Source organism: Lingula anatina, chromosome 6, assembly GCF_051362555.1.
Source record: "Lingula anatina isolate TDL-2025a chromosome 6, LinAna3.0, whole genome shotgun sequence".
Taxonomy (NCBI): Eukaryota; Metazoa; Brachiopoda; class Lingulata; order Lingulida; family Lingulidae; genus Lingula; species Lingula anatina.
In genome coordinates this window covers 8318881-8335620 of record NC_141772.1, presented here as the reverse complement: position 1 = coordinate 8335620, position 16740 = coordinate 8318881, and the positions used below count along the sequence as shown (strand labels likewise).

Here is a 16740-nt window from a genome sequence, read left to right as displayed (position 1 = left end):
ATTTATTGTAAAGCAATTATTTTTCATATCTCTTAGACCTACATGTAGGCCTACACCACGAAGTTGACTTTGCGTATATGAAGTAGGCTATCCGATTTTATCAGTTTAAGGTTAGTTCAAGAGTTTCAGACTTTTTGTGAAACGGACCCCGGTATATCTTGAATAGCACCTGTACACGCTAAGCACATTTTACAATGGTGATGACAGTTCATTCATTCAATTGTCTGTTAATTGTGTTACAAATGGCCGCAATACAACACTGCAACGATAGAGGAGTGTGGCGAACGCTCGCTAGCAAGTAAATCTTTCCAAACTAATATTTAAAACTCACTTCTATCAGAAGCACGTCTCTGTCGTTTTGACGGCAACGGCAGATACACGCTGAAGATTTTTTTAGAATAAACCCTAAAGCTTGGAGTAATGGAAGCAAGATCCCTGTGGTCGTTGATATACGACATTGCCTCTCACCTTTACTTTGGTCCCCGTGTGATAGGTAATCTATGATCGAGTTGAAGCTCCCAAAATACATCATTACCAACAGAACATTGCCAACAAACCAGATTTCCGTTGTCCAAAACAACGGACTTTTGAATATTGAGGAAAGCTGGGCAGTATCATCCGAGTTTTCTTTTGAGTCATGGGATAACGGTTTCAGCTCTGCATCGATGATGTTAATTTCTTCGTGCGTGTCTGAAGACCTGTTTTCTTTTTCCCCGGCTGCTTGGGAACCGTTCCTTTTATCGTCGGAAAAAGACGTAGGAGGTAAAAGAGAGATGCTTTCTGCCGGTGCGTGTGTGCCCCCTTCCTTCTCATTTTCGTTTGTATTCAAGTTATTTTGAATGTTGACATTTGAATGTAAAACATCCGCACAAGCTTCATCATCTCGCTCGGTTATAGCATTTTTGGAATTTATTTCGAGTGGTGTCAAACAATTGAACGAGTACAGCGACAAAGCCCTACACTTTGTAAATACATTATCTGCTGCTTTGTTGTTTGTGTCGTGGTCCCTAGGGGGCAGCAAAATCGTAGTAATAGTAGAAATGACGAAACCAATGCACGCAAATACCACCATGGAGCTTTGGTATGGTATCCCCGCATCATAAGCTAGCTTGAAATTAAATGAAGAAAAATGTTTATCTAATGAAATAATTAATATGCTTACGTCTAAATAAAAAAGAGATCACTTGTATTAATTCCTCTGGTTATCAGTCTTGAATGTTCGTTGTTAGGCATTGGATAGCATTTGAAGCCAACATCCACTATGTCAAGAATGTACCTGTCTTTTTGGAAAACATCAGGTAAAAAAAGGTTTTGTTTAATTTACCTTAACAAAAAGAAAAGACGACGTGCTCATGTCTGTTGCTCCAGAAACCACAATCCCAAGAGTCGTTTTGCTCTTAGGAAAAAGCTGCGGCATCTGCATATCTGTAGCAAGGTACATAACGCCACCTAGGTATTGGGCGATGGATCCTGGAAATAGTAGCCATTCCAGACCTGAAACGAAGAGTGCGCGAGATGCTAGAAAGACCCGGGTTCTTACATACATTTAGCTCTGCACTATGAGTAAATAATAAAAATCGAAATAAGAGCTGAGAATTGTCGACTTAAATTGTCATTCGCAAGACCAATTATGGAATAACATAGTATCTACATGTATATCGACTTTTTTAGGGACATATACCTTTTAGTGACAATTTACTGGGGCAATTTAAAGTAATTTAGTGGACATAAATATATGAAACCATGATTACGGTGGTGAAAATTATACTTGTGGGCTTAAATTATCCGTTCCATTATATGTGGACCGGGGATATCAATTATTATACCCGTTTGGTGAACATGTGACTATAGATTCAACATCTGGTATATATAACACTCCCTGTCAATTTTGCGATGCATGTTTTTCTGTTATAACAACGGCACATCGTCAATTTGACGTGCACTAGTTTCCAAGTGGCTTTGTATTACCAGCCAAGACCGTACAGCGAGGTCATGCTGGGTCAAACGTCCATAAGTCCATCTGAATACGGATTCTTGCATGCATGGACGAGTCTGTAACGTGATCGGATCAGGGGGCCCTTTGAGGACGTGTGTTTCATTGTTAAAACACACTGTGTGTCTTCAGTAACGGTATCTTTTTTATTAATTTTTCTGGCGATATTTATTCAATGACAGTTTTGGAAGCATTTTAACATCAATTCATCAATATTCGTTATCGGTATTGTGCATAGATTTACTGTAGAACTGAGCGTTACCCTCAATTCGGTCGTGTTACTTTAGGACCTACCTGGCCTCGCGAAAGCCATGAGCAATGTACCAGTGAAGCATAATGACCTGAAATAGGTAAAGGCATGATTATGGCGGGCTGATTATATATTCTGACGTTCAGTAAAAAAAAAAAAAAAAAAAAAAAAAAAAAAAAAAAAAAAAAAAAAAAAAATATATATATATATATATATATATATATAATAAGAACTTTTTCCATTCTTATGTACATTGCATAATAAATTGTCCCCATCTAGCCTCACCGTTGGTACAACTGAACATATTTTTGGGATTTTGACCCCTTTAATAAAGTCCTGGATCTGCCGGTGTATTGATATTGCTTAATACATCCATATAAAACAAACTAATAGACCTGCATTATACGCTAGGTCACACGTACTTAAAGCACTTAGTATGTAAATCAAATGAAACACACACTTTGGATTAAATATCCATAGCTGAGCGTTCGCATTGGAAAAAAAAGTAAGGATGAGCTACATGTAGTATTGATCCCAACCGGTTAAACGGGCATGTCTTTGGGCATCTGGCCTGACCGAACGGAGCGTACATGAAGACGTGCGTAAAATTAAGCATTCACTACTGCACTGGCAGCTGCTTGATTTATATGACATTAATAGCATAAAATTGCTTCATCCTTTCTTTTCATTTTGAACTCACAATGCACTCACAAATACACACAGTTACACACATTAAAACGTGCAGGACTTACATACATATCCCTCGAACGAACCATGTTCCGCAGTGATCATATATATGCCCCAGAACTGAGGTAAAAACTAACGCTACAGACGCCACCGTGTATACTAGATTCAACATTTCTTGTTGTGGGGCACATCCAATCTCTGTTAGGTGATCGTATACTGAATCGCTGGACGCTGTTGCGTTCATGTCGGGCGAATATGTGAGAGTGTCGTTGTCGCAGAGATTTGCGTAAAACCCTGTATCCCTGAAGATGTAGACCAGCGACGGCCACCCCTGCACACACACGCTGAAGAGGCCAACTTCGATCAAAACGAAAGCCACGAGGAAAGCTTTGTACAGCGCTGGTTCATTTCCCTTTTCCATGTTTAACTGTGCGCTGGCCGACACTGGCGACTACATAAAAACATCGACTTAGTTCAGATAGCAGAAGTGCGATTTCCCCTTTTTATACCTGCTGTTGCATATTCATAAACACAATCACGTGGGTATTTTAAAACCAACAGCCAAAAGGTTTTGCTCATGGCATCATGTTGATATGATTTTGAAGTACCTGTACTTTTTGAGTACAAGGCATATTGTTGACCTTTTTTTCTAAAAATAAATACGAGTTTATTCATACAATGTATTTACACGTCCAGCAATACAATTAAGCTACACACAGCACATTACAATGCAATGATTATCAGCATTATAATTATACAAGGACTTGCTTAGTTGCATCAGGCCCGGGAGAAGGGTACGTTTTTTTTGTTTCTTTTTGGAGGGGGGAGGGTTGAACGAACCGCCCTTTAAGCCCGTTGTAATGAACCTTTTACATATGCCTATGATGAATGCCCTAAACTTAAATAATTTTGTACGCTTAATTCAAGCGTGGGCTCGAAATAGGACATTACGTTTTAGACTAACTTAGTGGATAACGCAATCCAAAGATTCCACGGTTCGTGTCAGATTTACGTAAGGTCGCGCAAAGAAAACCCAAGTCCACATAATGACCAGTTAAATGATTTATTCGTTGACGCTAGGTAACTACATATTCTAAGTGAAGCCACCTACTCTTAACTTGTCAGCTCCGTACTCCGTCGCCTCCAATCTCCTTCCTCGCTGCTTCCTTCTACCTGTCTCCCCAGCTGTCTCCCGTATATCTCTCAAGGTATTGCTTATATCCTTATTCCTTATCTACATGTATGGTCCATGACGCAAACTTCAACTACCTTTAATTGTATAATTAATTCCTTTACTTCGGCGTCATACACAGAGACCGCCGCATTACTCAAGAGCTATTAGACTACAAGACATTACGTCATACGACTTCGTATGATCTTTATGTCGGACCCGACACCGTGTGACAGAGACCTCCATTAGAGACTGCGCTTCGCATTCATTTGTACATTTAAACCTCGCCTACCCTCTACCAGGACGACAGATTGATTTTTCACAGATACTCACGGATATAAGTCTCTAGATAAATAGACAGTCATTTTGGTCTGATGTCGATTCAGCAAAAAATGTCCACAATTATAACTGAGACCCTGGTAGAGGGTAAGTCTCGCCCTAGATTTCGACACACTTAGGTCAGGCTAACCCTAACCATTATAATTATATAAACGAACCCTCAATTGCGTTACGGCAGCAAAGGGTCCGCCAGGGTCCACTGAAGCCCTCCCTTTCCCATCCCAAAATGCCTAGTATTCATTTTGGACTTTTAACAGTTATAAATGTAATACACCTATACTAATTGGGAAATGCTACACACTGAGATTGCACATTAGAACTACTGATGATAATAATAAATAGAGACAGTTTACAAATAACAGATATAAAACATAGAAATGACGTATAAGAAAATTGTACAATATCACTATATTATTGACCATAATACATTGCACAAAATGGCTAATGGTAATACTAACCTTGGCCATTATATTCTTTAAAATGTGTAAAACTATCAGCTATTTATTATAATATCCCTGAGCAGATATAATCTTTATTAGATTTTATATATTTGTAAAGCTTTCCCCTTTCTTCTTCACACAATAACGCCTTAGATTTCAGTTAAGGCTGAATCCGAAGGACGCCAATTATGTCATATTCAGGCATCACACTCGACTGCAGAAGTTATTAACTATAAACATGGCTTAAAATCAAGATCTTCACAAGAAAAGAATATCCGTGAATATTCGTGGCTTAAAGTTTTTTTTTTTTTTTTTTTTTTTTTTTTTTGGCAATCGGACTTCTGTATACTGTATATGTATAAAGACATGGCCATGTTTGCAGAAAAATACTTAGGACGGCTGCTATAAAATAATTTAATACGAGCAGGTTATTTCCACTTCCAATGGACGGTGAAAGGGGAATTCCCAAGCTTTATTAATACCGGTACCACCCCTCTCCATTTTTTTGCGTTATTTTAATACTAGCCGTTATCTAAATCGCGTTTGTTTCACATATAAAGTTGCAAGTCTGCAAGCATGGGGCATCCTCCCAATTTCGTCTTCCCCTGTTGTACCTCGCACAGTCTTCATTGCCTCCTTTGTTATTTGGCTCACCTGACAGAAAGAATATAACAAAGTTACTTGTAAGACATTAAGTCATTGCGGGCGTACTTAATTCATACACGATATAGGGTCCGGTTTAGAAATGTTTGAAGCGATGGCATTTTATTGCAGCTGTATGGACCTGTGCGCATGCGTAGTGAGGTAAACGCTGAGAATAAGTGCAGTAACACAACCATTACTGAGCGTTTTTTTTTAATCTGTTAGTAACCTGGCACGTGATCGTTCTACAGCGGAATACATCATGCAGTCGATTAATGAAGTTCGCTCTAAATAATGAAAGCAGACGTAGGGCCTATACCATTGCGTCAGTTCTCAGTAGTGCCACTAGGCCCTACTTGTCTAAATGATTATTGCCAGTACACCACAGCCAACACCTTCTTAACCTGACCCGTGTCTTGCCATACTATGATACACTTAAATAACACAGAAGGCATGTAGGATGGTCTTACCAAATATTTAAGATAAAAATAGAAAGCAAACTTTGATTAACAAAGTATACTCAATTTTACTAACGGAAAACGTGCGCTGTTTACCTGGATACCACGCAGTGAACCTTGCTGGGATGTTCCCCCATCCGGACAATACCCAGGTACCTTCAGAGGCTTCATCTGTGGCTGATGTCCACCAGCAACGGTCGGATCGAGCTGAAGTTCAATGAAACACACGTACGTCACGGAACAACTAGTATCGCTTTACTGGAGACGATATGTGTATACATGTATATTGCAAGATGGCTACATGTACATACACACAATTAACAACAAAAATGAGACTTCAGACTATTTCGGAAAAATCAAGTATGTAATGCATGTGCACAGTGTTTCGTTCTTGTTGGCAACGTCACTATGTGAAGTTGTTTGCGACGCTAGGTAACATGTGTAATACACATGCATGTTAAATTTTAGACCCCATTCCCATACCTAGATCGATCTAGCAAGATCGACCCATCTACGAGGGGATTCTCGCTAAATTACATTAAGCTCAATCGTCGTAGATGTCAGGCTCGCCTACTGAAGCTGCTAAACGATAGTTAATTATCCACTAACAGCTTCAGTAGGCGTGCCAGACATCAGAGCAATGAGTGCAATTCAGCAAGAAACCCCTCGGAGATGGGTCGATCCTGCTAGATCAATTTAGGCATAGGAATGGAGTGTTACTTACCTGCATCAGCGGCAAGGAACTGTGTAATAAACCTGTGCTCCTTTTCGTCATTCACGGCGACTAGTCTTGCTCCCATTGACTCACAGCTCTTCTTAGCCTTGTAGAAGGAGCCGTCCAATGTCATATTGAAACTGTAGCAACTTGTCTCGAACATTACCTCAAACTGCCGTGGGCAAGTCACTTATGATAAAAATTAATACTAATCTCATGATATAAATAAATGATGATCAATACTCAATGTTTCTACTTTATAGTCATATATCTCCTCTTTTCTTTACTCATGAGTCATAGCTTAATTATTGTCATGAATTCGACTCCATGACAAAATGGATCTAGCACTATGTCCAAATTCCGATCGCACTTATACACTTATGTAGAATACCCAACAAAACGTTTCTTTTTAAAAATAAAAAGCAGATGAGGCCACAGTGATTATGATAAGAATTTTTAGTTTCATTTTAGGGAAAAAAACAGTTGGGATATTTGGATTTTGAAAGTAAAGTTACTAAAATTGTTGCTTGTAATTTCAGAGTTTCTTTCAATTCATCAATGTTTCTAGACATAACTTACAGTTCCGTTCACAGTGTAATCCGCCGTATGGGTAAGGACAGGTACATGTTCTCTGTTTACTCCTTTTATTCACCACACAAACTCCGCCATTTTTACATCCGCATAACTGAAACATGAGATAAGGGTGCTGCCAGTGTCAACTACATCCACAATTTCAGTATATGGATAAAAGTTTGTAATAAATAACTTATTAATACCAGAAAGACAAATTCAATGGTATCAAATTTCATATTCTTAATTGGACTTTCGCATATACTTTCACACCTTATTCTAAATCGATTCGAAAAAAAAATCATGCTATTTCACACACTATTGTTATATGCAAATCCTTTGTATTATATGCTTGTCCAAGATTATTCTTCTATATACATTATTATTTTCTTTTATGTGTATAAAATGTGTTAGAATATTCCACCTTGGTAAATTTTTCTTGTTTGACCATTTTATAATAAATTATTATTTTAGAAACATACATTTTAATTCTTTCATGAATACTTTCACATTGAAATCTCGGGTGTAACAGGAATGCAAGTCCGCTAGGAACCGTAGTCCGCTTTCCATTATTTTGTCCAGTTGACATTCGTCCCATATACTAACCCCAATACTCCAACTAACCCTAATATGTACTAATCATATGGGAGCCCGGACTTCCATTCCTGTTACACCGGGACTAGGTCGTTGGCTACATAACTTTCTTGCAAATCGGTTCCAAACTGTGTCTGCTAAATAATGAATTGAGACATTATCTGACCTAAGTCCATTATACCCCGGTGCATACACAATGTACCACGGGGATCAGCGAACTTTAAAATATGGAAATTCATGAAGTTTGCCATGCTTATAATTGTATTTTTTAACATCCTACTTGTATAAAAAATCTCACCTCCTTGCTCCATTTTAGCAGTCGTTGTAATTCCCTTGGACTTAAAACTTTTCCCTAAAATGTAGAAGAAACGAAAGTCAAAAGCTCTTTAACAGGACTTTTGACCGCTAGGAGAGCAAGTTTCGGACCCCCCCTTCAATGTTGGGTCTTTGGAAATCTTTAAGGGCTCATTCCCAATGAAACGATCATTCTACGTAGATTGATTCAACTTCGCGGGGACTCTCGTTGAATGCAAACTGATTACATATTAAAACATATTATTAAAACATAGTAACGCGTCTCCTCTTGGCATTGAGTAGAGTACAGAAATGCAAGTGATTGTACAAGTACGTTGCAAACAACATCATATCTGTCTTACACCCCATTTCCATAGATTTTTTAGATAGATCTATCCCTGTGGGGTGCTTTCCCAGAGATTAAGATCGATCTAAAGATTAAGTTTTAGATCGACCTAACTCCCTGGGGGTTCAGGCTAAATTGCAGTCAGCCGAGCGGACACCATAGTTAATTACCCCCTTACAGCTTTTAGTAGGCGGGACAGACGCTTAAGCCGGCCAAGCTGACAGTAATCTAGTGAGACTCCCCACAGGGATAGATCGATCTAAAATTCTATGGAAATGGGGTGATAAAGTGCATTCCCATAGATTTAGATCGATCCATCTAGTTCGAACTAACTCCCTGGGGGTTCACGCGAAATTGATGTCAGCCGAGGGTGCACGGTAGTTTATTACTCCCTTACAGCTTTTAGTAGGCGGGACAGACGCTTAAGCCGGGTAAGCTGACAGTAACCTAGCGAGACTCCCCACAGGGATAGATCGATCTAAAATCTGTGGGAATGGGGTCTTAGACTTTCACAAGGTGGAAATACGGCAAAAATGTTTAAGACATTCAAGACAATTTCATTTGACGGCATACCTTAATGTTTGTGTAAACGGCATGTGGATCGACATCCACGTATATTCTCGTGTACAGTAGGAACTCGTCGGTCTTTAACACACTGTAAGTCCCTTCAAGACTACTTAGCCCATCCACTTTCCAACGTTTCATTGCAGGCCAGAGTAACGTATATCTGAGAAAAAAATCAGATTTATTCATTCAAAAATTACAAAACTTGTGCTGTGACAAAATAGATTGGTTAGGCGGATGGCTGGGGGAATTTCCCCAAAGAGATATACTTTCAAAATAATAATAATAAATGAAAAAATAAAAATATAACAAATAAATCATAAGTTGGGCCGTTGGTCTTATTAGTATACTCCCCTAGCAAAAAAAGTCACCCTACCGCATTTATGTACTTTGCTACAAGGGTACTATGGATTTAATTTTACTGTTGCATAACGTACTAGGCAACCGATCATCGTGTTGACTGGAGATATGAGGATTAGAACACCAAGCCTAATTGATCTACCAAGCGTGACCATTGATATATCTTTCACTGTGAGGCTCCTTATACCCCCTTTACACTAGACGGCGTCCTTTCTGCGACCATGAAATTTGACATCGCTGTGGTCTTAATAAAGAGGCACGAGCATTGATTTTGTATCAGAATGAATGCTCAATGATCGGCCAGTTGTCGGCACGTAAAGTATTATAATTTTTTTTAACTCTCAAATTGGGCCGTACTGCTGGACGCAGAAAGGACGCCGTCCAGTGTAAAGGGGGCTTTAGTGAGAGGGATACGCTGTTTAAAAACTGCTTTTATTTCATTTCCTTCGCATACGTCCAATCAGTCAAAATTGGGACAAATAAGACGAAAATGGATAAAGTAAGTGAGAAAAATCATATTCTCTCTCTCTCTCTCTCTTGCACTCACAGTCTAATTTAACACAACCTTACCTGAGCGGATTTAGTGGATTGCCAGACTCCGTCTTGTGTTTTATCATTCTGTACCGCCCAATATCAAGGGGTACTCTGGTAATTTCCTCCGTCTTATTTTTGACGATTCTGTAAATCAATTGGTTTATCTATGGATATTATTTGTATTTTATTTACATTTTATTGATGTGCTTTTTAAGAAAGATATATTTACGGGCAGACCCTCACTCCCCCCCCCCCCAAAAAAAAAGTTTTATTAAATCCTATATAAATATTAATCTTCATAAGTTATGAGTGCTCCTCCTTGGCAGCGAAGGGAAGAGATTATCTAGATGCAAATTAAAAACGGTTTAATATTGCCCGAATCAAAGAAGTTCTTTGACCCAACTGTTTGCAAATATTAGATACATTCTATCACTTAAATAATGGATATCCAACCTTGAAAAACGTTAAAAATTGACCATCGAAACGGTTTTCTATCTGTGTAATTCCTATAAGCATAAGAATTGATGGTGAGTTAGCAACCCCCCTCTCACCCTCGATCATAATAATAATCAATAATGCTAAATAAATAAATAAATAAATAAATAAATAAATAAATAAATAAATATATAAAACTTGCTTTTGAACAATGACGCAATTTTACACGACGCCGTTCCCAACAAACTGGAGAATGACGTCACTATCTCATGACGACATAAGATACATATTGACGTATCAATAGGAAAACAAATACCTTTCATAAAGGTCATCGTCCTCGCCTCCCCACCCAAAATACGTGTTTGAAAAGCCGTTCACCTGACGATATTGTAATTTAGTAAACATGGTCACTCCTCCAATGTATTCCTTGTAGGGAATCCTGCAAAATAATTGGGGCTCAGGTCTGAGTAAGCAAAGGTGCATGGCTGATAAAATTTGGTGTGGAGTTCGCATGATTTGTAAAAAATTGATTTAATCTATGAGTATCATGTGTAAAGCCAAACTGTGTTGTGGTAGATAAAAATGCAACACTACAAAGGAATGCAAATTGTATCAAGTGCGTGAAATGCACTCACATTTGAAGTACAATTGGAAGATACAGCAGGGAAAACTTTTACTTTTTATTCAACAACAAAACCATCTCTCCCCTCTCTCTCTCTCTCTCTCTCTCTCTCTCTCTTACGCACACACACACGCACGCGCGTTTATTTACATGCACAAACATGCACATGCACCAAGACACACAAGCAATGTTTGCAAGATTTACCCTTTTTTGAACTTATCAACGTTGGATGACATGTGTTTCACTTTTTCTGCGCAGTTGTAGAAATTCCACTCGTTTTCTGCTATCAAGTCGACGTCGTGAAGGGCGAAACAGTCGTACGAATCTCTGTCTATTTTAGCTGACTCAACAAATCCTATGTTCATTAGTAGACCTCGGTTGAATAAAGTATCAGCTTTCTACAAGTAAAATTATGTAGGGAATGATTGAAGTCTTTCTAAATGAGTTATATTGAATACGGCATCAATAAGGAAGGCAACTAAAGCTGGTATGCTGATAAAGTCAGTCCATCACAATATACCCCAACGGTTTATAACTTGTCCCTAACTATCGTTTCAAACCATTTCCATAATTGCGAATGTTATTTATCGTGTTTATAGGTTTAGATTAAAATAGTCTAAAAGCCGATTTTTCATAAGTTGGGATAAAAAGAATAGCTCTTTGTTCTTGACGAACTTTATAGGCCTACCTTTTAACCAATAGGACGGCCTATATTACCGGTAATAAAGCTAATTTGACCTTGACGTTTTTGAAGGGACTGGCTTGGTGGCTTCCCAGGAACAGCCGACAGCCAAGGTACAGGTATCAAAAGCCAGTTTTGTAAATAAGAAAAAGAAGAGAATCGTGCTCTTCAATCCTCTTGAGCAGGCCTACCTGTTCAACTATATAGATTCGATAGTCCAGTTTTTGCTTCTGGAAAAATGGGTGCATGTTGTTCAGGAAGATTCTTAAGTGTGCGTCGCGGTCACGAAAGGGTATAATGATGGCCACGTGCGTTTGAGCTGTGCAGTTTTTCGGCTTCCACTGACCTCCGAGTTTTATCCCGGTTTTTGAGAATTTGGCCTCCAGTTCTTCCCATGTAGGCGGAACTAAATTTATCATTCTTCTTCTTTCTAAAATGGGTAAATCTTAACCATTTTAGAACTGTTTTTCTTCTTAAGAATAGATCTCCTGCGTAGGAGATGTCAGGCAGTTGATCTTGATAAAAAATTCATGATAAAATAAACAACGGTTGACAGTTGAAAAAATTAGGCCAGAAGTTCTTAACATAGTTTGGACAGAGAAAGATATGAATTAATGAAATTAAATGCATTGTTAAACATCTCACCTAAACCGTTTATAAAATATGAACAGTCTGTCGAGATATTAATATTCTTTGAGAATTTGGCCTCGTGTCCTCCCCGTGTTGGCGGAACCATATTTGTTGTGCTTCTGTTTTCTAAAATACGAACATATTAACATTACATTTATATTATTTACAATTACATATACAACAGGATTAGTTCTCAAGTAAAAAAATTAATCTTCTGTTGTAGGCGGTGTAAGGCTGCTCAATTCTGATTAAACTTTAGTTTTAACTTATAAAATAGAGATGAACTAATGAGTTGTTCAACCCATTTGTGATCAGAGAGCTTCATTACACTAAGGCTGCGTTCACATGAAAAATCTATTTTCTAAAAATCTATTTACGGTATCTTGTGATCACGGTGTGTGCCCTGAATACCCCGCGGCGTAATTACTGGCAGCGCCGAGAATTAATTACAGCTTTGGAAGTAACTGGCTCGCGTAACTGGCTTATTTGTGACTAAAACACTTCAATTCACTAACGTGTGCAAATTGACTTTTCTGAATAATGGAAACTTAAAAATAGAAAAGCCACCAGATGCCCATACAACGGTTGACAATTGACAAAATCAGACGAGAAGTTCTAAACACCATTGGCTATTTAGACAGAGAGAAATATAAACGACTGCAAATAGATGTATTGTAAAACAACTCACCTGAACCGTTTATAAAATCCGAAAAATCCTTCAACGTTATCCGTTTTGTGTGATGCAGTGACTCCATCTTCAGGTTAAGAAATAGGAAGACCAAGAACGCAGTCATTGCGATTAAGAACATGAATCCCTTCGGCTTCCCTATAATTTGGAACGCCGAGGCACTGCATTTGACGCAAAATGCTTTGTACCATGTGGTCTCCAAAGGCATATTTTGTCCTTCTGTTCTTTGCTTGTACAACGTCTATTTGAAATTGATTACTCACGTCTGTACTTCGTGTGGACGTCACATGTAAACAACCTGTAAGTCAAACAATGGGTACAATATTTAATTTTCTTGGAAATTTTTAAAAACACCTCTCCTTTCATCACCAATGTATTCCTTACTGAAAACTCTTCATTGCGATATCCATAAAGCTGTCTTTGATTTTCAAGTTGCTTGTTTTTAGTCACTCACGTAATTGCAATAGATAGAGAATTGAACGCGTTAAGGTGCAGTGAAGGTGAAAATCAGCAACTTACGTCGTCAAAGAGATGGTGTAAAGAGTACGTAAGGCCAGTACCAAGTCGTTCTCCATACGTTCCGATTTCTTCATTAAGGCACCTGTAAGACGTTATCATCAGTATTACCACCACTCAAATTTTGGGGTTACTATAATAGAGTTCATTTTTAGAGATTTTCTAACAAACACAATGTTCACAGCTTCGTGTCTGGTTCAAGACTGACTTAAGAAAGCAAACTTGTTACCTCACTTGTTACCTCACTAATGCCACACCAGAGGTGAGGGGTCACCCCCTCCATTCTCAATGGTCATTTACTGCCACATCAGAGGTGAGGGGTGGCCCCCTTCAGTCTCATTGGTCACTTCTAACTGTACAGTTTATAACTATAAACTACAGACTTGGAGATTAAATTAAATTTAATGATACAATTAGTTTCTAGAGTTTTCCAACTACATTCGAGCTGCATTTGAGAGCTAATACAGCCAAAATGTGCACGAATCATTTCACAGGCGGATTCAAACGCATTCCAACGGCATCCTTACAAGAATTTAGGTCAATTTGAAATTTCTTCCCGAATGTAGTACGAATTTTTAAATTTAGTTATTCTGGCTGGTTCTGCTTGATTCCTGCTGATTCCGAATAAGTGTGACGGGGGCTTTAACCCACTTTGGCGGATTTGCATAAGAACATTTTATACCGGTGTAACGTGACAAAGACAGGCCTACCCAACTACCAGACTCGGCACCTAGGGATCCTGAATTCACCGGTAGATCAGACCACACTACCCGTTTTCAAGGTGTGTGTCAGATCGCATTACACAGTATCAGACGCGACAACGCTCTTGCCTAGTACGCGATGTGATAGTGACGATTCTCAGTGGGGTTGAAAAGCATTGCATCACCACTCTTTGTTCAGGGTTCACACCTTGAAAACGGGTAGTGTGGTCTGATCTACCGGTGAATTCAGGATCCTTAGGTGCCGAGTCTGGTAGTTGGGTAGGCCTGAAAGAGCCCCCCATAACAGAGAGTCCGCTTCCCAATCATTTGTACAGGTGAGCCTCGCACCTAGATTTTGATCCACTTAGGTCAAACTTACCCTAACCATTATAACTATATGGAGGGCGGACTCTCTGTAACACGGACCCTCAGTTTCTTGACACCTGTAGTATTTTGTCTCCCTTTTATTCCTCATATATAAATTATTTATTTATTTATTTTTAAATGATTAATCCTGAAATAAGTTTTAGAAGGAAAATAAAAGTTCCAATGCTAATTGTAAACTGGGCCATTTTTAAAACAGACATATATTGTAAAAAGAAAACATTGTACGTATACATGTAAATGGTGTATTATCAGCAGGGATATATTGCCGGAATAAAAAGACCAAGACTGTTTTAAACTGGTGTCTGAATGGACACAAACACTTATAATGGGAATTATAAGTTGGGTAGACCTGTCTTTGTCACGTTACCACACTACCCGTTTTCAAGGTGTGTGTCAGATCGCATTACACAGTATCATACCCTGAACAAATTTGAGTGGTAATGCAATGCTTTTCAACCCCGCTGAGAATCGTCACTATCACATCGCGTACTAGGCAAGAGCGGTGTCGCGTCTGATACTGTGAAATGCGTACTGATACACACCTTGAAAACGGGTAGTGTGGTCCGATTTACCGGTGAATTCTGGATCATTCGGTGCCGAGTCTGGTAGTTGGGTAGGCCTGAGCTCTATCCTACTCTCAGGCAAGGGGGATTTAGGCCGTCTTCTGGGTCTTCCGGAAGACGTTCAGATTTACATGGACGGGTGTCTTATTTTCTTCTGTTGGAAGACGGCCAAAAATGGAGGCTGGATCAACAAAGATAATTTGGAAGTCTGCCAGAAAATATCTCTATATCCGCCCCTGCTCTGTACTTGAGGTCAACCGAGTGATGACGTTCAATTCACACCAAAATTTACAGAAGAATATTTGCCAAGAATTAGCCAAATAGACTAAAAGGCATATCTGTTAATATATAGAGAAAATCAATATTTATATGCCTGGTAGAAGATAGTTTCATCCTAACGCCCAGCAACAACTACCCTGAGTGTCAGAGCCACTGTGAAGCTAGATTGTTAACTATTGAAACGTTTTGACGCGATAGCTTCACAGAAGGTATTGCTGATATGGGTTATATATGAAATCAAGATCGAGCTGGCAATACCGGAATCTAGAACCTAGGGTAGAAACAACAGGTCCTTTTAAATATTTATACGTAAATTACGATATACATACTTTTTATTGCCATGTCATTATGTTGAAATGATTCCCTACTGCATTTTGACAGCATGAAGTATTGTTGTTGTTTAAACAACATAACTTCTACTGGTAAATATTTTATCATCCACACAGATGAGATAAATCAATGACTGCAAAATCTCAAGAGAAAGTTGCAAGAAATATGATAAATGATTAAAATTCATTCTGGTGTTGAAAATTATAAGTGATTAAATTTTTGCACTATAACGATCGTTAAGCTAGGGTTTGACTATTCTTATTTGAACAACACATAGATCATTTATTCATTTGATCTTTCATCATCATTCCCATCTGAAAATGGTTAGCGAGAGATGTAGTCTGTAGAGTAAACAAGTAAAATTTAAAAGTGTGTGTTCTTTTCTGCCCAAGTACTCAAATACTCAAACATACCTGGGTTTTTAGTTCTTTATTTTTTATGTAACACATGTTCTGAGATTAGGAAATAAAAAAAAATTAATTTAATTTGAAAATTTCCAAGAAAAGGTTTCCGATGTTTTTAGTGTCAACATGAGATTGGATCAGAAAGTTATTCTCCATAACACAAAATTTGAATATTACTCTTCTTTTAGAGCCTTAGATTTCCTTCAATTTAAAATCTCCAAGAAAAATTTGCTTTACTACTTTCATTCTACACCATTGCTCCCTCAAAGTCGTGGATCTTTGAATTTTGATCCATTGCTCTGATATTATCCATTTACTAGGCATAACGCAATTAGAAGAGACACACCCAGGCACATTGTGGCCAAATCACCCGTCTTCTCTAGCACATTCTTGCACCCGAGATTGTTGGATAATGGTGATTTTTTTTTTATGTACAAGCAGGTCTGAAACACACAGCACCTGTTGGTCCTATATTGAAACACCGCTTTGTCAGACGTAAGTCTATTTTCTGCGGAACGATTTGTAGCCATACTTGGTGTACATGAA

At 38.4% G+C, this 16740-nt stretch overlaps 2 protein-coding genes across 4 annotated transcripts in view; both read right to left on the bottom strand.

Moving 5' to 3' along the window:
• The window catches only part of LOC106170629 (equilibrative nucleobase transporter 1), a 35328-nt gene that overhangs the window by 4821 nt on the left and 13767 nt on the right, over positions 1 to 16740 (bottom strand). For 2 of the 3 annotated variants that reach the window (XM_087015545.1, XM_087015548.1), the window contains exons 1-8: positions 7275 to 7399; positions 6705 to 6884; positions 6077 to 6187; positions 4042 to 5534; positions 2996 to 3381; positions 2288 to 2334; positions 1325 to 1494; positions 469 to 1108 (exon numbers count right to left, since the gene is read on the bottom strand). The exons of the other annotated variant lie outside the window; for it this stretch is intronic. In XM_087015545.1, coding sequence (XP_086871671.1) covers positions 469 to 1108; positions 1325 to 1494; positions 2288 to 2334; positions 2996 to 3351 — 1213 coding nt within the window. In that variant the 5' untranslated portion in view covers positions 3352 to 3381; positions 4042 to 5534; positions 6077 to 6187; positions 6705 to 6884; positions 7275 to 7399. Of the gene's footprint in view, positions 1 to 468; positions 1109 to 1324; positions 1495 to 2287; positions 2335 to 2995; positions 3382 to 4041; positions 5535 to 6076; positions 6188 to 6704; positions 6885 to 7274; positions 7400 to 16740 lie in introns of those variants that run through there. 3 annotated transcript variants of the gene reach the window in all.
• LOC147761078 (beta-1,4-galactosyltransferase 4-like) lies at positions 5413 to 11944 on the bottom strand. Its single transcript, XM_087015056.1, has 9 exons — positions 11888 to 11944; positions 11219 to 11412; positions 10709 to 10831; positions 9994 to 10101; positions 9073 to 9226; positions 8158 to 8211; positions 6705 to 6867; positions 6077 to 6187; positions 5413 to 5534 (listed from the first exon to the last, which is right to left on the bottom strand). Exons 1-9 carry the CDS (start codon positions 11942 to 11944, stop codon positions 5413 to 5415), a joined length of 1086 nt encoding a protein of 361 aa, XP_086871182.1.